Source organism: Chanos chanos, chromosome 3, assembly GCF_902362185.1.
Source record: "Chanos chanos chromosome 3, fChaCha1.1, whole genome shotgun sequence".
NCBI classification, from domain to species: Eukaryota; Metazoa; Chordata; class Actinopteri; order Gonorynchiformes; family Chanidae; genus Chanos; species Chanos chanos.
The window spans coordinates 14,233,935-14,258,729 of record NC_044497.1 but is presented as its reverse complement, the minus strand read 5'-3'; the positions used below and the strand labels follow the sequence as shown (position 1 = coordinate 14,258,729).

At 40.9% G+C, this 24,795-nt stretch overlaps 1 protein-coding gene across 2 annotated transcripts in view; it reads right to left on the bottom strand.

Moving 5' to 3' along the window:
* Positions 1-24,795, bottom strand: part of dpyda (dihydropyrimidine dehydrogenase a) — a 112,066-nt gene that overhangs the window by 79,919 nt on the left and 7,352 nt on the right. For both annotated transcript variants that reach the window (XM_030768357.1, XM_030768358.1), the window contains exons 2-5: positions 21,179-21,289; positions 14,855-14,937; positions 3,574-3,661; positions 1,530-1,691 (exon numbers count right to left, since the gene is read on the bottom strand). In XM_030768357.1, coding sequence (XP_030624217.1) covers positions 1,530-1,691; positions 3,574-3,661; positions 14,855-14,937; positions 21,179-21,289 — 444 coding nt within the window. The remainder of the gene's footprint in view (positions 1-1,529; positions 1,692-3,573; positions 3,662-14,854; positions 14,938-21,178; positions 21,290-24,795) is intronic.

The following is a 24,795-nucleotide window of genomic DNA, read 5'->3' as shown; positions in this document are numbered from 1 at the left end:
ACAAATACTTGAATTACCCTTTGTTTATTTTTCAGAGAAATGTATGAATGTCATTACGCAGTATTGTTTTTATGTTCAGAATTTCTAACCATAAGCAGATTTCGCAGTCTGCTTCTCCTCGTCACACACTGGAAAGCACAAAGCTTCGTTAGGAGGAGAAAACGCATCCTTCTCGCTGGCCATAGTAGGCCAGGGGTCAAAGGCAGCAATTCAAGCCCACACACTATCTTTGACATTTTCATTTAATTAGCAGTTACCAGGGAACTAAATAAAGCCCGCTATGACAATGACAAGAACAGATACCACGATTATCTTCCTACTTCTGTAGTGTTATATTAAAAAAAAAAAAAAAAGAAAGAAAGAAAAAAAAAAAAACACCTGTAGCTCCAGTCATTATTCTGGCAGAGGGGAAAACACGCCTACAGAAGATCAAAAACATCTGCCGCGTCTTGGTTCAAAAACCTAAAGCTCTATGCAAGAGATGTCGCCATTGATGATAACAGTCACGGCATGCGAGAAGGCCATGCTTCCCCTCACTTAAATCTCAGCTCAAATCTGTTTACCAAAAAAAAACCATCGTACATATCCTTTAAACCAAAAGAAGAAGAAGATGAAGAAAAAAAAAAGATACACCCTCTCTTCCACCTCCCTAGTCTTCTTTTTTAGTCTTTCCTTTAGAACATGAAATCAATTTCATTTGACTTTGAGTCTTGTGTTTTAGACATGAAAGAACACCCCCATAGTTCTTTTAGCTTCTTAATACCAACATCTTAACATAGGCATCTGTGTTTGACGTTTAGCCTGAGTAAGGAAGCACTTCCATTTCCTCTGATTTCTCCTGGCCTGTTTTCTGTCGGTTGAATCTGACGTTTATCATAGCAGAAGGCTAAGGCGGCTCCGATAAAGTATGGAGAGAATTATGACTGTAATGGTACGACATGACAGACGCCATGCGCTCAAACCCATACTGTTGCCATAACAAAGGACTGAGGAGTCCCATTAATAGTGCACTGCTACAACAGACCGCCACTCCATCATGGCTTATGGGAAGTAAACAGAGAAAGAGAGAGAGAGAGAGAGAGAGAGAGAGAAGTTGCAGCATGCCAGTTCACAGAGGTTGCACAGATACCACACATCAAGAATGGTAACATCAAATCGTGTATGTGTGTGTTTATGTGTTTTTGTGTTTGTGTGTGTGTTTGTGTGAGTGAGTGAGAGAGAGAGAGAGAAAGAGAGTGAAACCTGAGTCGGATCCAGTACTCTCGAGCAATTAATCATAAACCACATAAAACATTTTTCTAAAAGCAAAAACGCGAGCAATGTCACCGTGATCCCATTTGTTACCATAATGCTTCAATTAAAATAGGTTTATTCAATTATTAATGTAAAACAGCACAAGAGAAGAACAAGTCCAGTTTTCAATACAAGGACCTGGCAAAGTTGTTAATGCAATTTTTGACTGAAGAACGAGAACAAATGACATATTCTGTCTGAGCATTCCACAGAAGTCAGACTGTAGCAAAATTTACCTCAGTTGCAAACTGCTGCAGCCCTCCAATGTTGATGGGTCCCTCTTCAGAGGCGTACAGGTTACAACCCCCTACGCACAGGTCAGAGGTCGGACAGACCATTCCGCATGTCAAACCTAGTGGATTGTCTGAAAGAATGGCACGGGCGGCCCCGTAGTAGTTCTACAAGAGATCACACACATACACACACACACACATACACACACACACACACACACACACACGCACAGTATAAACCTAAACAAAACAGTAGGAGTCCATATGCAAGAGGCAGCACAGTAATGTTGAACTAAAACCTCTGAATTCCTTTTCACCATGCATTTTCATGGTGATTTTCCTCTCTATAGTCACAAGGTCACCTACAAAGTGACATCAGTTCTTAGCTGATTGTCATGTGTCCACTGACTGTCAGACTCACGTCGAAAGATATGACAGCAATGATATGACTACCATTCAATAGACAGCCTTGACGTATAGCCTAGTTTCTCTATTCAAAAAAAAAAAAAAGCAAGAGATGCCCACAGCCTTAACAGAAAACAACACATAATGAGAAAGGAATAATAGGAAAAGTAATGGTAACCAGCATTTATTAAACCCATTTTAGAGAGCATTTTTTTTTTTGGGGTCTCATGTTGATTATGCAAGTTAGTCTTGAGCTTCAATAAAGGAGTACTGACAATACAAATCTGTTGAAAGGCCTGGAATATAAGAGAACAGGAACCTTCCAGCATGGATGAAATGTTACAAGCAAATTACCACTTTCAAATAGCTCTCACAACTCCTGTAAGAGGGAGTTGATAACAAACGCCTAAAAGTTCAAGTTCACTGTCGCAGCTTATGCGCATTCTGCATTTCTTCTGTCCAAATTATTACTCGTTCACTGCAAGGAATCATGTTTGAAGGAAAAGAAGAGAACACATTGAAGCTCTTTTTCATTTGTGTCTATCTCATTGGAATGAAACCATCAGTAGTCAAGGCTGGCTTGAGCTATAGAATGGAGGTGGGGTTTTTTTTTCCCTTCACAGTTTGTGATCATTTCATTTCCCAAATGTACAAAAGAATAACAAAGCAAATGAAAGTTGCTTTTTTTTTTTTGTTTCTTTTATTCTTTACAGAAAAAATTATCAAAAGAATCTCCCGGAAGTGTGGTACACTCCAGTATTCGAATCTTAATGAGATTCTTCAAATATTAAATTAAAAAAAAAATCTTGAAACTGGATGGATTTATAATATTCTCCACCATAGCAAATGAACAGACATGTTTGCAATAGGAGCTTATAGCCTGCTTCAACTCCGCTCAACTCTCCCTTCTTTCATCTCATCAAGCCCAAAGTGTGTCACAGCTAGAAAAGGAAACGAATGGAGACGAATTTTAGTTTTTAATAAAACTGTGGCGATTCACATATGTGACATGTGAAGGCAGTTCTTAAAATTGTCACCAGGATATCAAAGTGATAAAATTCACAATAATCTTAAGATTCTAATACAATTCACAAATGGTTTAGGGTCCATTTCTCTAATTCAATGATTTTTGTAAAATGTGTTTAGCAATACATGAAAAATAACTTGGTTGACAACCTTAATGCACCTTAATATATAAACTACATGCTTAACTTCACCCTTTTTCTGACACTTGTCCTATTTTTTTTTTTAAGTGAGGATTATGCTTAATGTGCTTCACTGTGGCCTCTAACTGACTCAAACTTCAATTAGAGAGAATCTTACTTCATGTACACAGAGCTTTGAATACAGATGTAAAAAGATAGCTTATTAAATCCAGTCCAATCAGCTCTTCCTTACCGCATCCTGAGGACATGCTCAAATGACCTAGACTCATGTCCAAAGACTTCTCTCCTACCCTCCTTTAAACATGGACAGGATGCTGAGGCTTTCATTAGCAAGATTAAACACTTAAAAAAAAAAAAAAAAAAAAAACACAACTACATTCAGCACATACTTAAATGTCCGAGTATCGTGGCTTGGAAATTTGACAGATATTCAGAGACGCTGGAACCTTTCTAGTTTAGAGAAACTGGACTGTTACCTTGTTAGAGATGCTAGTGATGAAGGCCTTAATGTCTAAGTTGGTCGGACAGCTCTTCTGACACGGTGCATCTGCACATTTCAGACATCTGTAAAGTAATTAAAGTCCAACACACGCTGTCATTATTACATATTAAACAGAGGGCTAGCATACACTTAGCATGCTAGTAGAGAACTATAGAAAGAAAACAGTCAAGCTAACAAATAATTGTTTATTTGTGTGTGTGTGTGTGTGTGTGTGTGTGTGTGTGTGTGTGTGTGTGTGTGCGTGAGTGTGTGTGTGTGTGCCCTTTGCTCATTATGAGACCCAATCAGTCAAAAAGAAAGAAAAAAAACAACAACTACAACAAAAAAAACAGAAACGTGTTTGTCAACCTGAGATAAATCTATTGCTAGTGTTTCTGAGGATCCCACTGCATGATTCCAGTGATTGTACTGCAGCTCAGACGCCATATTGGTGACAATGACATACCAATTTTAAATGATAAATAGGGATAATTTAGAGGAGGCCAATTAAATATTCATGCACAATCAGAATGGATGGGCCATGTTTTGCCCCTCTGTGAGAGTGGCGCATGCCAAGCAGAGAGGGGCGGGGAGGTTCCCATCCCTGCTGCTTGTTCACAGTCATTATTTTACACGTTAAAAACACACAGCTGTTTAAACAGGGAGTGGTTAATGGTTTCACATGATGTAGCAGTGACTTGGAAGAGTGGTTTTGCTTTATGGAAGAAAGAAAGATAATAAGAAACCAAGAGTGAGTGAGTGAGTGAGAGAGAGAGGGAGAGGGAGAGAGAGAGGGAAAGAGAGAGAGAGAGAGAGAGGCACACATAAACATAGGAGAGCAAGAACCATCCCCACACCTTAGCTTCTTTACACACACACTCACACACATACACACACATACACACACACTACAGCTGGACGCCCATAATAATCCCATCTTGCAATTCTCTGAGCTCACTGCAGTCTAAAGTGCACAAGGCTGCCATTAATACCACTTATCAGGATGACAGCAGGGTAATTACAGGAGCGCCGTGGCCAGGTAGAGACGGCAGGAGCACACAGCGCCGCTATGTTTTATTAATCCTGGGTGGTTGATCATCAAGTGACATTAGTGTTGACCCATTTTCTTTATTTGACAATAAATTATCCTTGGCCCATAGCATAATGGAGATTGCAGTCTTTGTCCAAGAAATATGCTAGGCTGGGATTCAAGTATGTACACACACACACACACACACACGCACACGCACACATACAGTCACATTCACTCACTCATACACAAACCTAAAGTGGAAGAAATACACTGAGGAGACTCGTGTCCCTGATTTAGCCTGACTTGATTAATACTGAGAGTACACACCAGGGAATGAATGACAAGAATCCATTTCTCTCTCTCTCTCTCTCTCTCTCTCTCTCTCTTCCACCCACCCTCTCCCTTGCTCTCTCTCTCTCTCTCTGTCCAATGCTTATGTTTTTAACTTCACATTAAAGTAGCATGTTATGAAAAGGGTTCCAACTGAGCCGTTCACAATTTGATACTCAATACTGATGACAAGTTTAGATACACAGGCTAGAAAACAGGATCCCAAGTCAAAGTGCACAAAAACATTACAAAAATGAGATGCTGGAGATCAAAATGGAAATCTGTGAGCAGGGCACCTTCATTCGATTGTTTGGTGTGGGAAGGAGTTTAAAAAAAAACAACAAAAAAAAACAAAAAACCCTGAGACAAGAAAAAGAGGAGGCAAAATAAAATGACCCTATTCCCCCCACAGTCACACACAAGGCTGTGCTGAATTTCTGTGGCCAACAATCCTATTGTCTCTCTCTCTCTTTTTTTTCTTTCTCTTTCCCTCTCTTCTCAAGGTAACATTAAAGACAGTGGATACAGACACATTTTAGGCGCTCATCTATCTCTCCTGGCCGGCAGCCGAAGTGCTTAGCAAATGTCAACAGAAAATAATGCACACACAAAGGCAATCTTATTTGTTCAAGAATCGCTCTAGGTCACAGCAATTGAGGTGGGCACACACAGCGAGAGGCGCTGCTAGAAAAGAGAGAGAGTGAGAGAGGGAGGGAGAGGGAGAGAGAGAGAGAGAGAGAGAGAGAGAGAGAGAGAGAGAGAGGGGCAGAGGCTTTGAGAACACTGCATTAGGTACAGCATCACAGCTTTCACCAGCCATAATGCAATCAAATCATTGTGCACACATTTTTTGCACAACCCCCCCCCCCCCCACACACACACACACACCCTACTCTCCCCCCTCCTCCCCCCATTTCAAAAATGATCCAATAAGCATTGTTAAAATTGAAGGTACTGTTGATTAGCAACCCTGAGCTATCTGCCCCCCCCCCTTTACTGCCCCTCTCCTTCCCCCAACCCCCCCCCCCCCCCTTTCTCTCTCTCTCTCCCTCCCTCCCTCTCTTTTTGTCCTTTCGCTCGACTTATAATCAAGCTTTTGAAAGCTTTGTATGATGAGTGTATTCCAAGGTATTATGAAAACCCAGTATGCACAGGTAGCTCATCTTGTAATTCATTGTTTCGTATTATTACTAAACCAAATGAGCTAGCAATAGAAAAGTGGAATTCAATAACACAAGCCTCTCTTTGGCTTTACAGTTTAATGATTGCTTTCCTCTATAAATTAGTTGTCTCTACAAATATAACTACTCATAATTTATTTGAGAAACAAATCATTTTATTCATAGCCACAGTAAAAATTGGAACCTGTATTGTCTTTTTTTTTTTTTTTTTTTAAATAAAAAAGCATTATGAGCGTCTGTCAGAAGTGCTCTAAAAATTTTGCCTGAATCCTAAAATGGCAAAGCGTCACAGTCAAACTGCTCTCAGCGGAACAGTGAAATGGAAGCAATTGAGATGTTACCTCAGAAAAAGTCTAAAATTCTGCCTCCCATGAAATGGACTCCAAATCGTAGAGCTCAAGTGTCATTTGACAATTTCAACTGTCTCTCGTCTTAGACTAATCCCGGCAAAGTTGCCGAAATCAAAATGCCACCAAGCATTGCCCTAAGAATGCTGCTCCTTGTGATATTTTGAGGAGGCTTTGCCGAAAAACACAATTTTAAAATGGTTCTAAAAATACCTAAACACCAGTTGTCTTAAATGCCCATTGTCTAACATGAGACAGTTGCTTACTCAACATCAAGACCTCACGTATCAAGTATACGTTAAAATATCTAGTATATTTTAAGCTGTGTGCTGTGTTTTTGAGCATTTATAAAGATGAGCGTTATCAATATATAAAATTCTTTGTCTGAATCAAATGCTGTTTGTGCATAGCAGGTATTACCTGTGGAGCTTGTGTGGTTATTTTTTCTTTTTTCTTTTTAAGTGAGCGTGAAATTAAGAGCATTGTCTGTAATGGCAATATCATTTAACATTCAAGGAAAAAATCTAGAAGTAGAAACAAGATTTATTTTTCAGTCTTGGTGGACCTGCCTCATAAGTACACACAATTACCAGAGCCAAAAATGTTTGTGAAATCTGTTTTCTGCCAAAGGGTCTCTTGGGTTTAAACATCAATCTGACTTCCATTTTTGACACTGTTCAGCATAAAAGCAAAAGAATAAGAAATAAAAAAGTGATTTTCCACTTTGTGAATGTGCATGACATAAATCTAATCTAATACTTCAATATCTTTCCCCCCACCTCTATCTTGCTCTTTAAACTTGCATCCCAAGAGAATCAATCCATTCCACATTGCTGACAGGCAAACGCATTTCAAAACATCAACAAAACAATCAAAAAAATGCATATTGAACAGACATCAAACTTTTCAAATGGTAGAATCCTTGTCTCCACTCCCCACCAACAACGAACATATTTTCACTGTTAACCCTTCAGAATCTACTGTAGGTAGTTTGTGAGATACAACTCCTGGATGTCAAAAACATCACATCTGAATGCCACTTCCTAACAATTTGGTGCGGTATTTGGATCAAACTTCCAGGTCAAACGCAATCATGTCCAAAACAAACCAATACGCCAATGCACAGTTCACATGCTGGGGGAGATGTGATGTTGCCGTGGATGTTTGTGGGAGGAGCACAGCTGTTGGTGCCCAGGCCCTGGTGTCTGCTGGATGTTTAATGATGTCAGTGTGGCTCAGAAGGGAGAACCTGGCAGGACTCAGAGGGAGGTGAGGTGAGATTACTGTGCTCTGGTCAGGTTACCACAGGAACCATCAGAGCTGTCAAAGCAGTCCTGTCCAGCTCTGCCCTGGATCAGACGCTTGGGGGGTGGGGTGGGGTGGGGGGTGGGGTGGGGATTCTACAGCTGCACATAATGCACAAAAAAACACCTTCTCATTCTAACTCAGACAGGCAGATGCACACACACACGAACACACAAACACACATACACACAGACACTCTGATTCATTGTGATGTGGATGTGAATGTGTATTCAGCTGAAAAGCGTGTGTGTGTGTCTGTGTCTATGTGTGTGTGTATGTGCCCTTGTCCAGGTTATACGTATAAATTTGTGACAGTGCTGATGGTAATTCCAGTTGGGAAGGGAAAAGCCTTAACCGTTGTTTACTAACTTAACTAATGTTTACTTCACTCCACACCACCCATACTCTCACTGTCTAAACAAAGACAGTGCATTTAGTGCATTTAACAGTGCACACAAATTAATAACAAATTCAGTTCCATACACATAACCTCCTTCCCAAATCGTTGTAACTTTGACTTAAATGGAATCAAGTGACTGCTGCCATGGTAACGGCTGGTGCAGGGGAGGGTATGGGATATGTCAGTTTAGACAGGTGAGGTTAAGTGAACGTGCTCACTTTGCAGGTTCAGCTGTCGTTTTAATTGCTTGAATGGTCACAGTTTTAACCAATTAAAACTGATACTAAAAGTCCTGCACAACTAATGCAAAAAATGCTTTGTTTGATCAACACTTTTGTTACACATTGCCTAATCTGCATTTATTACTATATGACATTTTTTTCTTCCCTTTAGTGGAACAAATGTATAATTTGTGTCAATCTAGGCAATAAATTAGTCATTCATTTTGAGTATTTCAAGGAAGTAGAAAAAAAGACAAAAATCCAACAGGCTGTCAGGAAACAAAGAGCAAATGACTGCCATTAAAAGTCAAGAATTTCAGCTACATATTAAAAGGCATTTCCCTTTTGTTATGAATATTGGAGCCTTGATTTTAACGGCCTTGTTTAAATCGAGCATCGATTGATTTTTTGCTAATCCGGACAGTTTGCAGCAGCAGCAGCGGGAGCTTCTGCACTGGGAAAGTGCCTTAATAATGACTTAACTGCAGAGGACAGCAGAGAGCAGTGTGGAGAACTGAAAGGATTCATCAGAAATAATTCTACACAATCCCACAATTAGCGGCACTGCCCTGATCTCAGATCAGCCCTGTTATCACCACTCAAAACCCTGCGACCGTGGGCAACGAGTCCAAACGTTGGTCTCTCTCTGACCCTATCACTTGCCAGTAAGAACAGAGCAAGTCATCACACCGTGACGCAAACCCAAAGTACACATATTTTATTATATTCTGATTTTCTTTTTTTTTTTTTTTTTGTCGTAAGGTCTTCAAAGCCAAAAAAGTACATCTAGATAGTTAAATGCATATAAAGCGAACAACTATTTCAGTCTGTGTATGATTAAAATGTGAGTGACAAAGCCTTAGATCTCCAGGGAACTGTCTGTGAGTAAAGTGAGACTGTAATTCATTTCTTTCCGTCATTCAAATGGATGACGGCAGTTCTCCACTACAGGAATATGCAATCCAATTCTGAGTGACCATTTTCAGCTCAAAATGACACGATAATAGTAATGACCGTAGCCTTTGGAAAGGCATTTCAAATCTCCGACTAACTCCTGTGGGGGAAATACCAAAATGAAATGCGTGGGGAAAAAAAAGGCGGCTACAACAATAAACACATTTGGATCTATATTCTAAAAATAGTACGTAATAAAAAGGGTTTAAAAATAAAATAATACAGTTATATTGAATAACTTGATTTTGTCATGAGCTTATCCAAAAAGAATGAGAAACCGGGGAAACCATTTTAAATTTGAAAGAAAAAAGGTTTTGATCTTGGTTTTTGCCATGCGGCAGGCACAGAGTTCACAATGGTAAAAGGGACGTAAAAAATAAATAAATAAATAAATAAATAAAATAACCATAATCTCTGACAATGGTGCACTGACAAAGGTCACTCAAAGTCCTTCCAAGGTCCCGGCTTTTTGAAATCCAATTGAAATTCATATGTCTATTGAATGTGGCCCAGGATGCTTTGAGGGCAGTGTTTTCCCCAGCGAGAGCATCAGTCACGGCACAGGAGAGTGAGGCTCACGCTAACAGCGCGCTCGGGCCAAGCGGCCGCAGCGTCCAATCAGAGCAAATAAAAGCAGAGACAGATGACTGCTGCTTCACACGTTTGTGAGTCATACGCTTTCATTTAGGGAGCGGTTGGCCATCCCTCAGCGTGGCAGGGACAGTATACTCTCTCTCTCTTTGTCTCACTTTCTCTCTCTCTCGCTCTCTCTCTTTTTCTGGCCACTACCAGCTCTTAGACTCCTAGCACTCTTCTGCTACCGTTCAGCCAAAGCAACACCAATACGCGGCACCGCGGGGACATTTGTTGCCACTCATTAGCTCCGCGCTGTCGCTAACGGGGCACCACAACGCCACGTCTCCCTGACCTCTACGTCCTGCTTTTGAGTCAGACCGCGGGTACAATCACCTCTCTTCAGCCACCACACCTAGGTTCCTTCCTCCAGGTCAGGTACTTTTCTGTAATAGATAGCACTGAATCACCACGTTGCAGTTTTTTTTTTGTTTTTTTTTCTCTTCCCTCTGAGATGCAGTGCTAGAGAACCATATGTAAGTGCCAAAAACTCCCACTACTAACAGGTGTTCTGTGTCTTTGAGCAGCCTGCTGGAACTGTACGTACACACACTCACACACACACACACACACACACATTCAGAGTGAAAGGCATCTTGACACAGACTGTTAAGTCACTTGGACAGTGGACGTTAGGAACCCACGGAGGACTTAGCAGGCCAGACACACTCATACTCAAACTTAACTTCTCATCCTCAAAACATGAGTCATACCAAGAGGCTCCAGAATCAGACTGACTTCAGTTGACTGAGGTTCGATGTAGAAGTATGTTAACCGTACACTTCAAAATCTCTAAATAATTAATCGTTTGGGTCTAGCAAAATGAATTTCTTAGTCATAACTAATAATGTATAACAGATGATTGGATTATTCATTTTTTTTCTTACCAACAAATAAGTCACTTGGACTTGGATATAATCTGTATATTCATTTCATTTAGCGTGCGCTTTATCTTAAATTATACGCTCCCGACACTTTGGATATGACACGAACGGAGCAGTGTCAACGTTTAAGGATTTGCCATTTTTATCAGAGGATTAGCGATGTTATTGGCTAGATTTATTCTCCAGCACTTGCTTTTTTAGGGCAAAAGGTTTATGGAAATTTACTCAGACCATCCAGGGATCTGACTCGCTGCATGCGGAATGATTTGTGGCGGAGAGGTGTAGCTAACCTTGTTAACTCGAGCAATTAAAGTCATGTCACACACTCATATCTGTGCCATTATAGGCGGAACAACTTAGAAAGAGACACAAATGAGGATTTTAACCGTCTCTATCTGTGTCAGTATCACTCACCTCAGAAAACACACACACACGTACACACACGTACACACACGCACACGCACACACACACCTCTTCCACAATAAACTGAGGAACAGACGCTCACACTGAGATAGATGAACAGATCCATTCTCCTCACACACCAAGCTCCAAAGCTCACTCACATACACCCCCTCATTCAAGTTCAGATCTCTTTCTTTCATTTCAGAAGTGCAGATTTTTAATCAAACTCTATTCACGCTTTTAATTACTGTATCAAAACGCACTTATTGCATAAGGATACAATCATATATCAGAAAAATCTACCGCCTCTGTCATGGGAATAAACACAAGTATATTTTGTTCTGGTCGACTATTTGGTAGCTGGTATCAAACAACTCAGTGATTACTTGGGAATGGTCAGCAATGTACCATTAAAAGAAGTTGCGTGTTTTCTGTTTTGGAAAATACCATTGTTACATTAAATGCTGTACCCTGTCCATTTTGGAGCTTTCACAGACATTGGTAGATTTTTTTTTTTTTTTTTTTTTTTTCAAATCGGCATCTGAAGTCTACATTTCAAAACATACAGCACTAAGGCTACAACTAAGGATGCAAATCTTCACATTAAAGAGGATGAGACTTTCTGCCAAAATGCTGAAGCTGCTAGCTAACCAATAAAACACATTCACATATTGATGCATTAATGAATACATTTTAAACTGATAAGTAATTCATTATTATTAGAAGCCTTACTGCTGTCCTTAAAAGGCAATTAGTGCAAGATCTTAAATATTATTGAATCAATGCTCAAGATTAGCAAACCAGTAACAGACAGTCTTCACAAATGTATTAACTGACAGCTCAAAAACACTGTCACTAATTCATTTAGCTCTGATTAAATGATCTTAACATGTTTATTTAAATAGAGGAGATATTAACTGGAAAATAAAAAATTAACCAATCAATTATGTCATGCCCTGGTTCTCCCTCTCCCCCTCTGCTGGTCATTCTATGTTAGATTTGTTTATGAACTTTCTATGTTACTTTGTTAGTTTAATCATTTGTTGCACCTGAGTTTGTTAATCTAGTCCTGTTCTGTCCTGTATAAACTGTTGCAGTTTTCCATTGTTTTGTTCTAATAAACTGAGGAACCTGCACAAGAATCTAGAACCTGCTTAAGTCTGTGACAGAATTCCACACAGCACCATGGATGCAGCAGATTGTCCTCAGTTCATATAGAGACCAGAGAGGTATGATGGATCCCCTTGGAATTGCTGGGAATTTCGGGCTCAGCGCTCCCGGTACTTTGCACAAGAGAGGATCTATGGTGACGATACCCAGATGGCAGCATTTATTAATCTTCTAGAGGGACAAGCATTGTTATGGGCAGCTGACTGTTGGCGGGGGGGGGGGCACTACTACTTGTTCTACACCATTTACCTTCCATAAGGCCTCTTATGACAAGCTCATCTCCCAGTTCCATGCCACCCTTTGAACACCTGCTAGAGGCGACAGTGGGTAAGTCAAGGCGGACCACGAGAACTCCCATCACCAGAAGGCCATGGGCGAGGAGTCGCCACGGGGTCTGGGATCTGGATGAGTGGGACGCCCTCTGCCTACTCAACATCCAACCACTCGTTACAGCTACCTGCCACCTTAATGCTCCGGGTCACTGTTTCCACCATCCCAGGGGCTCTGGACCTACATCCAGATCCTGCTCCTGCCCTGCTGAGGGTTGTGGTGGGGACTCCAGTCCCAGATCCTACTGTCACCTAGGCTTTGCCCTCCTCTGTCACTGTCATGCCCTGGTTCTCTCTCTCTCCCTCCTCTGGTCATTTTGTTAGGTTTGTTCATGCATGTCCTTATTTACCTTGTTAATCATTTGTTGTATCTGAGTTTGCTAATCTAGTTCTGTTCTGTCCTGTATAAATAGTCCTACTTTTCCATTCTTTAGTGCATGGAATTGTTGTCAATGTGTGTACACCAGAAGTCGAATCCTGAAACATGATAGTTCCTTGAAGTCTTTTGTTAAACCTGATTCATTCTAATGAACTTAAGGATTTGCACATGCATCCAGAATCTCCTTCAGCACATGACCAATTGAAAACTCCATCCTACGCTCTCATATGCAGAATGACTGGATGCGGCATCCACCCTACAAACAATATGAAAGAAAATCTAAGACTATAGAAACAAACCATTTCGTTACCAAAGATACCAGAATCTTCCTGATTCTATAAATGGACGTGTTTATTAGTGAAGTCTAGGCCTCAGCTCCTCCCTTTACTGCCTAATGAAGCCAGATGTCAGAGTTGCTCTTCTTGGCAGATTTGGAAGAGCAGGACACTGCGCCCTTACATTCTTATGATCAGTGGCAGATAAAGGCAGCCTACCAGGTGCTTTGATGTTTCACATTATTAGCATTTAGGAAACCTCAATCTTTCATCAAATTTTGTTGCTCGCCTTAGCAGGGGGTCGTTTAAAGAGGAATTCTAATCAGCAAGCATGCCAAACTGAGGTGGATCTAGGCATCGCTGTACAAGACTTCTAGTGTTTCCTTCTTTCTTTTTCTTTCTTTCTTTCTTCCTTTCTTTCTTTCTTTCTTTGTGTGTGTGTGTGTACTGTCATAATCTCTTCTATAGATTCGGCCAATTAGCACATCCTAGTATGCCGTAATTCTAGCAAATAACACCCCATTCTACACAAAGGGAATTCAATTAATTGCTATTTTGATGATGTTTGTGTCTCCCTGATGATGTATTTATCTGGGTACTGTTTAAATTTCACTAGGAATTATGTTCATTTACATGCAGTTCACTGTAATCCTACTCTATCTTTTTTAATGAAGTTAAGGAGATTAAACATGATTTTGCAACAGCCACCGCGCACCACGGATTCTCCACCGTCTTATCACGCTACCCCCATAATTCCATTTGTGCTATGGATCAGTGAGAGGAAAATGGAATGGAGAAATCATATTTAATACACTGGTTATTCTGAAAATGTATAACGCTGATATGTTCTCCATTGATGAATGGCTTGGCTATATTCAAAGCAGTCAAAAAGCATTCATATCAAGCAGCAACTTAAGATAGCTACACAAAATGTAGCACAATAGATTTTGGCAAACGCTACACATTCAGCCAACGTCCCCACGTACACTGAATATCTCCCCAACCATATGTGTGATTAAAGACGCACTTCAAGGTAAAACAAATCACTCTGGGTGTCATAAAAAAAAAAAAAAAGAAAAACAAAAAGCGAGTTTAGCTAGGACAACAGTACACCTTGGCCGGTCTAATATCTATCCAGGACACCATAGGCAGAAGAGGGCCAAATTAAACAGTGACATACTGCTGATGTGGAGGATGCCTGGGGTAGTTCAGAAACAAGAGTGAGGCCCTGGGGGAGACTTCTCCACTCACGAATGAATACCTCCGAGAGGAAAGCTGAACGTTGGCAATAAACTCATTTGTTCCCCCAATAATGAAGAATGACTACACCTCCTCTGCAACAACGGACAACCCCTCCACCCCCCCCCCCTTTCCCAAACACCCTTCCTCTTAACCATATCTGTGACTGTTGCCATGGTGACCCCGGCCTTACCTCACAGCTTCCCGAAGTGCTCCGCGCTCACTCAGAGTCGTGTGTTTGATGTCGTCAAAATTGTTCTCCAGCTTCACACAGCTCTGCAACAACGGAGAGAGAGAGAGAGAGAAATGTGATGAGACAGGAAACAGATCTATTTGTTTGCGTGTGTGTTTGTGTCTGATACGTCACATCAATGGGGAGCCATTACAAAGGCTTTGAACTTAATCCTCTTCAATATCATCACCCAGCCTCTTCTTCTTCTTCTTCTTCTTCTTCTTCTTCTTTTTTTTTTTGTTTTCAGCTTTATCTTCAATGCAAATTGTCCCAGACTTCCCAGAGGTTTGTTGGCGCGTGCACGATTCATCAAATGTGACAAGGCCAACTTCTAGGGTGGTACAAAATGTCCGACCTTTTTTAGGGCCGGCATGCTGTTGTCATGGCAATCAGCCTCTCCATCCCCCTGACCCCTGGAGGTGAGTTCGGATGTGGACTGAGGCCTGCTGTTATTGACACCGGGGTGATTAGAGCACAGGAGCGGGCGGGCGGACAGATAAACAGTGCCGTCTCTCTCTCCTGGAGCACGCGGGGCTCAGCGGCCATCCTCCTGATCCTCTCTCCTCACACTCCAGAGCAGAGAGCAGGAATCATTATCTCTGATAACCCTCACTGGCAAACACAATAAACAGCTCCTCCAACTGTGCTCTATGTGTGACTAAGCAGCCACTCCGTTCGTTTAGCCCTCAAAAAAAAAAAAAAATACTGTTTATAGCAGCCTGCAGCAAATAATAATGTGTGTGTGTATGTGTGTGTGTGTGCGTGTGCGTGCACACATGTGTATGTGTGTGTGCACGTGCGCGCTTGCTTGTGTGTGTGTGTGTGTGTGTGTGTGAGTGAGAGAGAGGGAGAAACAGAATTGCTTGAATGCTTCAGTATTACGGTAGATTGTGATGGCTTGAAATGCAGAGCCCAGACCATACATCAAAACGTGATGTTTCATTTTATTTTTTGCAATGCTTAACACAGATTCACTACAATCCCAAAGTTTTAGGATTTTAGATATCCAACACACGGAAGTCATACAATAACATACATAAAAACGTTGGATAAACAGATAAACGCTTAGATTTATAACATTTCTCGCTTTTTGTTTACTTGGACTATGATATGGCTCTGCTAACACAGAGGAATCTGAACTCAGTTTTCTCTTGCTTTTTTTTTTTTTTCTTTCATTCTTTTTTTTTATGTCATGCACAGAAAGACCAATGGTAGGTCACATTTGGATTCTAATAACAGAGGAAATGCTCACCAATTCTTATTGACATCTCATTTGCATGATTATGGCTGAACTGCAAGTCAGTGATTTTCAAATTGAATTCTCTCCGCGCCCTTCGCCAATGTCTTCATCTAATTGAGTGGCATTAACAAATGTTTTGTTTCACGTTGTTCAAACAATAAAAGAAAACAATGATATGGAAATTGATAATTATTGTATTGTCTGTGCTTGTGGGTGACAGGAAAATATTACATCTCAAAGCAAAGTGGATACATTTGGAAAATCGTTTGCGTGGGCTTTCCATCCTTAACTGCATCCTCTCCAGGAGTCTAAGGAATGACTGTGATATGATGAATAACATAATAATGCCATTCAAGATGGAATGCAAATATTTGCAGCATTACTGAGACAGTACTGGGGTTCGGAAGATCATTGCAAAAAAAAAAAAAAATTTCAAACTGTCTACCACTGCAATACATTCCAATGACAAATGCTTTGAAAATGTATGATAAGCCAGACTTTGCATAAACTGCAGCTATCTGTCTGTCCGTCTATTAAGAAAGTGCAACAAGCACCGTCCGTCCAGATGTCCGTGAAATGATACTTGAAGCCGAGTTAAGGTAATCTTTAATACCTGGGCTTTTGTCTGAGGCGTCAAGATTTCTAACCCTTCATTTCATACGCACGCACTGCCCGTGAACACAGCTCAGAAAGTTCCAGATTAGCCAGAACGCTCACATTAATGTTCCTTGTCAGATTTATGAATTCTCTTCTTTTGAATGAATATGATTAATAGGAGCCATTAAGCAAAGTGATGTGACATGTATTCCCTCGTGTCTGGGAAGTAGTTTTAAAAAGAACTGCCATCAACTTTGGTGCCCTCCCTAAAGTTAAACTAACTAAATGAGCTAAAGGAGCTAAAAGCAGCACCCAACAGGACACAATATGAGACCAGAAGCCGGTAAGTGACTTAAGAACATCTCCTTAATGAAAGCCCATGACAAAATGAAAGAGTCTGTTATTGGGGAAAAGCCATTCAGGATATTACCAGTCTCCTGTTACTGTACACAGCTAGCTGAGCAGGCACAAAAAAGCTCTCTATGTAATCCATTGTACATTAAGAAGCATGGAAATATGCTTGGAGGAAAGACCTATTAGGGGTTTCTATTAACATCAAACCTTAACATTATTCATTTAAGCTGCCCCCCCCTCCTCCCCACACACACAGACACACACATCCTCTTCCTCCTCCTCCTTGCCTTTCCTCTATCAAAATGGCTTAAGCGTGGAAGCGCTGGTGGTGTAATCCGTGTATCTGCAGTTAAATCCCGGGAGAGGAGAGGATTCAAGGGGGAGTGTTGGGATTATGGATGGAGTGGGGTGGGGAGCGGGGGGGGTTAGAGTAGGGTTTGGGTTAGCTAGGACTTGTCTCTGTGCTGGAGCTGATAAAACCAGTTGATCCTCAGCTCCCCCTCAACAAACACACATACACACACATACACATAAATACACACAAATACACACACACACATCTCCCAATCTTGAACCCCCTCAACCTCCACACATCTTGAACCCTCTGACCCAGCGGCACAGGCAACAGGATGACATTACATCAGACAGAAGCAATCAAATCAGTGCTTCACCTGATCAGCATTGCATAAATGCAGTGAATACTTAGAGATTGGTGATCAATCTGTTCAATCTAAATTTCATACTCCCCTCTGGAATGATCCAAACTAAGCCACATGCCTAGGCTGCAGCTACACACAGCACCCCCTATTGGTCATCCTGAGCAAAAGCGCAATTTACTTTCCACAGGGCTCCTACCGACTGGATTTTATTGTATATTTCAGTGCCAAAATGTCACTCTTACATAACAATCTTTGTGGCTGTCAACAACACTTTGATTTCTGCAACAAAGGCTCCTGGGTCATTTTACTGTGACAACCTTTATATTTTGGAGAGGGAATAAAAATTAAGCATGTCACATTTTTAACAGCATGCAAACGTTTTAATGAGCAATCTATCTTCCCATCGGCCGACGATTAGAGACATGATCCATTTACTTTTATCTCAGAGTGATGGAGTGGAGCATTTGTTCCTCATTCTACTCCATCTATTTCTCTTCAATGGCCACACATCAACCTGGCAAAACTCTTAATGTGAGACAATCTATAACACTCACAAAGAGGGAAATGATTTCATGTGCTCAGATTGAACTACTGCAGTTGAGTCTCTGTGTGTGTGTGTGTGTGTGTGTGCGCGCGTGCGCAGTGAACCGCATTTCCTTTAACAAGCACTGTGTAACATTTAGTTTTGCTCACGAGCTTGCACAACTTTGATGCAAGCAAACACTTCCAGCAATGAAAGTGCAGTATATTTGTTGTAAGAAGAGTTTAAAAGGCAAAAGAAAACTGCTTTTGACTCAAAGTCTTGTCAGTTTAAATTGCTTTACTTGGAAGATGGATGAAATGGCCTTTGTCTTAAAAGTAAATGGCATATATTATCATCCTGTCTTTCACTTACTAAAGAAAATAGTGATAAAGCAATGCTTTAATTTGATAGTAAAATGTTATTCCTACATCTGAGAGCCTCAAAGAGCCTTAATATCAATTAGACAAAATGTTTAGCACCCAAATTGCTCTAATTTGACCATAATTTATGCATCTAATGAACATGAAGGCAAATGAGATTTTACGAGAAGGAGGGGGAGAGGTGGTTGGGCTATAAAAGAAAATCTATTTTAAAAAGCAGAGCTTCGACTCCTTCGATGGACCTTGACTATGACCTGAGCCGAGCAAGGATTATGAGAGGCAATTTGAAATATTTAACGAATTCCAGAAAGGATTCGTATTAAGGTTTTTTTTTTCCCCCTCTCCACTCACTTTCATCATGTCTCATTAAAGCAATTACCTCTGATGCTTAATAAACCTCCCAGAAGCCTTCTTCAACACCAAAGCCCAGACCCCAGACACTGAACAGAACGGACTATTAGAGGGAAGGCTAGCAAGTAAACGAGCTATAACTCACTGTCGCTATGGAAGCGCCATACTCAGCCTCTGGCCCGTAAGGAAGGCTATTCCACGAGCAGCGCTTCAGATAAAACTCAAAGGGATTGAGGGAAAGAGAAGTAGACAGCCTTATTGAGAATGCCAAGGTTAAAACTCACAAGTCACTCTTTGTGAATGCGTGTGCGTGCGTGCGTGTGTGCGCGTGTCTCTCTCTGTTTCTCTCTCTCTCTCTCTCTCTCTCTCTATTGCTGGAAGAAAACATTAGCACCTGTATCTCTCAGATATACCTGCCCTTCACTCAGCTCTGGGATCATAATGCAATCTGGAGGCTCATTAAATTGGATTAGACGATACGAGCCGATTATTAAAACCAAACCGTAAGTAAACAGTGGCGTTATCAGAAAAACAAGGGCACTTCAAGTGTGTTTCCTCTCTACATCTCCATACCTGGAGCAAAACCTATAGCCTTCGCTTTTTTTTTGTTGTTTAATAGATTATCTCAAGTCCTTGATTTGCTGTTGGAGCAGAAAGACAAATAGCGTGGAGCATATGGTCAGTTCATGGTTTAAAATCAAACCCAGACCAGTGAGAAACGTCTTTCGTGGTAAAGAATAACAAAGTGACTTCACTGAAGGAAGCCTGTACATAAACGACAGAGAGGGGGGAAAAAAGCCCAGTCTAGACCTCTATCAGACTATGAGAACATTTCCTATATGCCTGTTATATCTCTCTGGACATTCACTGTTCATAGATTCCCTATAAAAATAAATTTACAACGACTGTAGCATCCTGGTGCTTCCACCAAACAATTATGATGATGCCTCTGGTCCCAACAAAACTTATTTTAAGGATCACTAAAATGCTCATTGCTTCTGCTTTACGAATACAGATAAATCTGGCGCGAGCGATCGATGCCTAGAAAGTGTGTTATCGTCACCGGTGAAGAGACTCAGCAGTCTGAGGGAGAAGCTACGGGGCTGTATCGGCGAATCGACAGCGAGAAACGCACAACGTGAAGACGAAACACTGCAAAACCATCCATGAGGGATAATGCCGGTTTGAATACGTATCTTCATACAAACGAATTCAATTCCCCAGTCTTGTTGTTTTCTTTTTTTTTTTTTTTATTTGGCTGTCACAATATGTCACATCAGTATAGCAGTCATTAAGACAGAAGAGGAATGTAGACTAGGCGGACACAAAGGCTGAACATGACAAATACCAGAATGTGTGTATACCCCTGATGCTGTATATACACAGACCATATGTTTAGTCCATAGCATAGGGCCTGCATGAAATAAAATGAAGCTTCCAATCTATCCACATAGATTAAAATGATGAATTAGGCGGCTGTACTTAGCAACAGTGCAGTCAGTGGGGAGTTGATAATCTCTCCTACAAAATGCCTCCATCTTGTTTTGTGTCTACATCAAATACGCTAGAGTCTCAGTTGCCTTTAAAGGACAGACGAGACTCCAAGGCCACCTGCCAAAAAACAAACACTTCTGCGACACCCTGGTCTTGGGAGATATTCCTGAGTCTTTGACAGTGTGTGCCTGGAATCCTAAGATAATTACATTTGAGACTGTTTGTGTCTGTCTGTCTCTGCACACAGAGTAGTACAGTACCTTTTTCTGTGTTTGCGCGCGTGCGCTTCTCTGTGTGTGTGTGTGCGCGTGTGCGTGCGCGTGCGTGTGAGAGTGTGTCTTTGTTCATTTGTTACTGTGTAACTGTTTGCTGTGTGGGTGTGGTGTGGCATATGTGTATGGTGCGTGTGTGTGTGTGCGCGCACGTTTTTATAGACGAGGATTTGCATGCTAGAACACAGCTGCAAACTCCCCCATAAGAACCAAAGAAAGGTTGAAAAACAGCCACCACCTTACGTAACCCCAGCAGACGGGGTCCACTGCCAAGAAAACAAAGCTACTAAATTTGGCTTCAGCACACAAGTCTCCTACCTGTCCCTCCTCCTGTTTGGTCAGTGAGGTTGTGTGAGGGCCAGACCTCAGCGTGCTGGACCATGTGTATGGGGTCAGTGAGAGGGGATATACTCACGTCACAACCTTTCTCCGGGTTTCTCTTCCAGTGCTTCTTCTCCACTTTCTTTGCAGCAGTGGAGTGGAGCACAGCATGGGTCTTCACCCTGGGGTTCAGTGCCAAAATATTCTAAGAATAAGAGAGAAAGAGAGAGAGAGAAAGAGAGAGAGAGAGAGAATGCTTCAGTAAAGATCTGCAGTATGACTAAATGGTTTTTAAGAGCTTTCCTTTTTCCTTAGTGTGTGTGTGTGTGTGTGTGTGTGTGTTTATGTGCAAGTCTGAGTATCTCTGTATCCACTGAGATTCTAATCAAGGGCAAATTAAACACTCCAAGCCAATAACACACAAAGGAAGTTTCACACACTACAGATCAAGAGTCATTTGAGGCCATGTTAAATTGTTTGCTAAAATTATCTCTGAAAAGAGGAACTTCCCTGATATCTGCAACCAAAACTGTAAGCAAAAAAAAAAAAAAAAAATAGGGTTGGACATACTGGACACATATTTTACCTCTGAATAAGCCTAAATAACTTTTTATGTGTTTTAATCCACGCTGAACTTATGAATTGCTTTTGGTCCTCTAAACTAAGCTATGTACTCACAATGAGTTTTCAACTAATAATTGCTTATTATCAGTATATCTTCATTTCTGATATATTGAATAAATGTTTCGCCTTCAGTTTAAATTATTATGCTGTGCACGGCTTGTTTTTCATTTTCTCTCTCTTTTGCAGAAAATCTGGATGCAGCTGGGTCCAGAAACGGACACGTTTACAATAAGAGAACAACAATATCCCAAAAGCTGTGATTTCCTAACAACGGGTGCATTGTTAGAGCAGACTTGTCTGACACTTGTGCATGCACTAAGTCTCCAAATCACGTATGCACGTATTAATACTTTGGTATGAATCGTTAGCTTTTTAAATCGTTAGTATTCGTTAGTATTTTTAAAACCCCCTTACTGTATAAGCCTCAAGTGCTGAGCATCTCATCTGTAAGACCATCCTGACAAGCTGAAGTCACTTTGCCCTATTCAAATGAGTGTATTTCAATCTCTCTCTCTCTCTCCCTCTCTTTTTCAGATTCTCTATACCCTACTCAAAAACTAAACCTCACAAGCATTGCTGTTCACAATACCTCCATTTGTTCTTGACAACAAACACTAAAACATAACCTCCCATTACAATCAGCAATGCCCCCACTCAGAACTGGAGACCAGCCACTCCTGCAGGACAGTGCTCAAATCAATCCACAATCATATCAACCATATCACATTACCCATGCACTGCACACAACAGTATTGTACTGTACAACGTGTCTGTCTTAAATATAAGACTCATTCAGCAAGGCCACAAGGAGCTCGCCATCATCTAACATCTAAAACACCAAACCTATAAACAAACTTAATGGTCTAAAGTCTGGTTTTAAAGACAAGGTAAAGATTTGAGGAAAAACAGACACAGATTTGGATTGTGCAACAAATGTTTTTGGCTCTGTTTCAGCAGTTTGGAATGATGAAATACTAACTTTTGACCGGATTTTTTGCCTGTTCCCGTTGACTTCTCACAAGCCAAGCGCAAAAACTTCTCTATCTCTGTATTTTGTTTACACTTGAGAGAGTCACTTTGAGATTCTTTGCTGCGCTCCCCCATTTTCACCATAACATCGACAGCCCACCTCAATTAGTGTCCTGCAGGCAACGTGACAACACATAAAACATCTCCTTTCAATATTTTCACAGTAGGCTGGATGAAAGCCCATTTCATATGGAGGTATGTGGTGTTAAAAGGGCAAGTAGACACTGGGTAACCTGCCTCTCTCTCCCGTCGAGCGTCAGCCTGGAGACGTCTTGTGCTAAATGAAATGTCCCGCTTTACGCAACAGCAGCTATCGTCCTATTAATTCTTTAATTTCACACCTAATAAAGTGTAGTTAAACCGCTGCGTGAGATACATATTGAAACAATAAAAAATACACCTCTTCTTGGTTTTATTGCATGTTAAGGGCTATAATACTTATCTGTTTTTCATATAATGTGAGGCAGATGGGCCAATCTCTTTTTCCGGATAGATCCTTTAGGTAAACTCGGAGGAGATGATGGCAAGGTCGTTTGTGGACTGGGGAATGAGCCACTCCTGGGATCCGGTGACAATAATCAGTGTTGGGCAGCAGGAGCCTGGTGCTACAAAGGCTAAACAGTCTTTTCTACCTATCAGGTGGATACAGTACATGCCTGCTTTCTGCTTTCACCTTCACACACACACACACACACACACACACACTGGGTAATATAATCAGCAAAGCTTTGCCTCATCAGGTCTCACTGTTTTCAACATTACTTAGACACACTGCATTTGTTTGAGGTGGGCTCAAGGATTACGAACAAACAAACATAATTAGCTTTGGCTGCCCGAAGTGGAACTGAGACAATACACAGCCAAAGAGAAGCCACAACACCGTTAATTAACGTTAACCACAATTTAAAACAATACAGCCACCGCAATCAGATTGACCAGGGGCACTATCAAACAAATGGCTGGAAGAAAAGATCAGGTGAGCTCAAAGCAATATTCCAGCTCATTTGTATTCCAAGGTCAACATAATAATTATGAGAAGTGTTTTTGGACCAATTTTTATTGTTGGTTATTAAGGTTTTAAGAAGATTTAATTTTAAACAAAATTCCCAAATTGGCAGATTACATTGACGCACTGAACCTGTGTAGGCTCAGAGGAACGCTTTGAAGCCTAATGGACCACCTCATGAGTTCTTAAATATCAAATTGAGGGTCTTTTTTTTCATATTGAACCAATGAATGAAACCGGTACCATATGGATGTTTGTTATGCGCATTGATAGTGTGTAACTGAAGTGCCAGTCTGTTTCAGTGAGGTCCAGCACTCCTGTCATTACCTAACTGTTTGGCAGGAAAACGGCTAAAAGCCTGGCTACTACTGAAACAGGCTAAAAAACACACAAAAAAATCTCCACATTAAATACATTAAACACAATTCACATGCTTCATATTCCTTACCATAATGTATACCACAGTTGAAGCACTACATACTAATACTGGCTTTTTTCTAATAAACAAACAAACATACAAAAAGAAAAGCAAAGCATTACCAAATGCTAATGCTAATTTGACACAAGCAGTTTTAAACCCTCTTGTTGAGAAGATTTAAGCACACAAAAGCTCTGAAGAAGCACCTCTGTTTTCCTGTCTCATGCTGAGATTCTTGCCTGGCCCAGTATTGACCTTCTCTCCTCAAGTGGAAAATGTACAAGAGAAACAGATCCATGCTGCAAGACGGCTAAAGGAACCGCTAATGATGTTTGACAGGCTCTAATCTGCTTCTGCTACAGAATGTTTAAGGCAAGAGAAATTACACCGAAGAAGCAGACTGGATTGTATCTCTAGGATTTTGTACAGTTAAAAACGACGAAGGCCACATAGCCAGAGTGATGCTAACTCGTTGGGAGCCTGGACACAAAACGTGCCAAATTTTACAGTGGTTTACATGTCCTCTTCACATGTATTCACATAGAATCACAGTGATTTTTTAAATCACAGGTTTAAAAATCAACATTCAAAGGGTTTCTTCTCTGTAACGTCAAACGTTATGCATCAGCGCCAA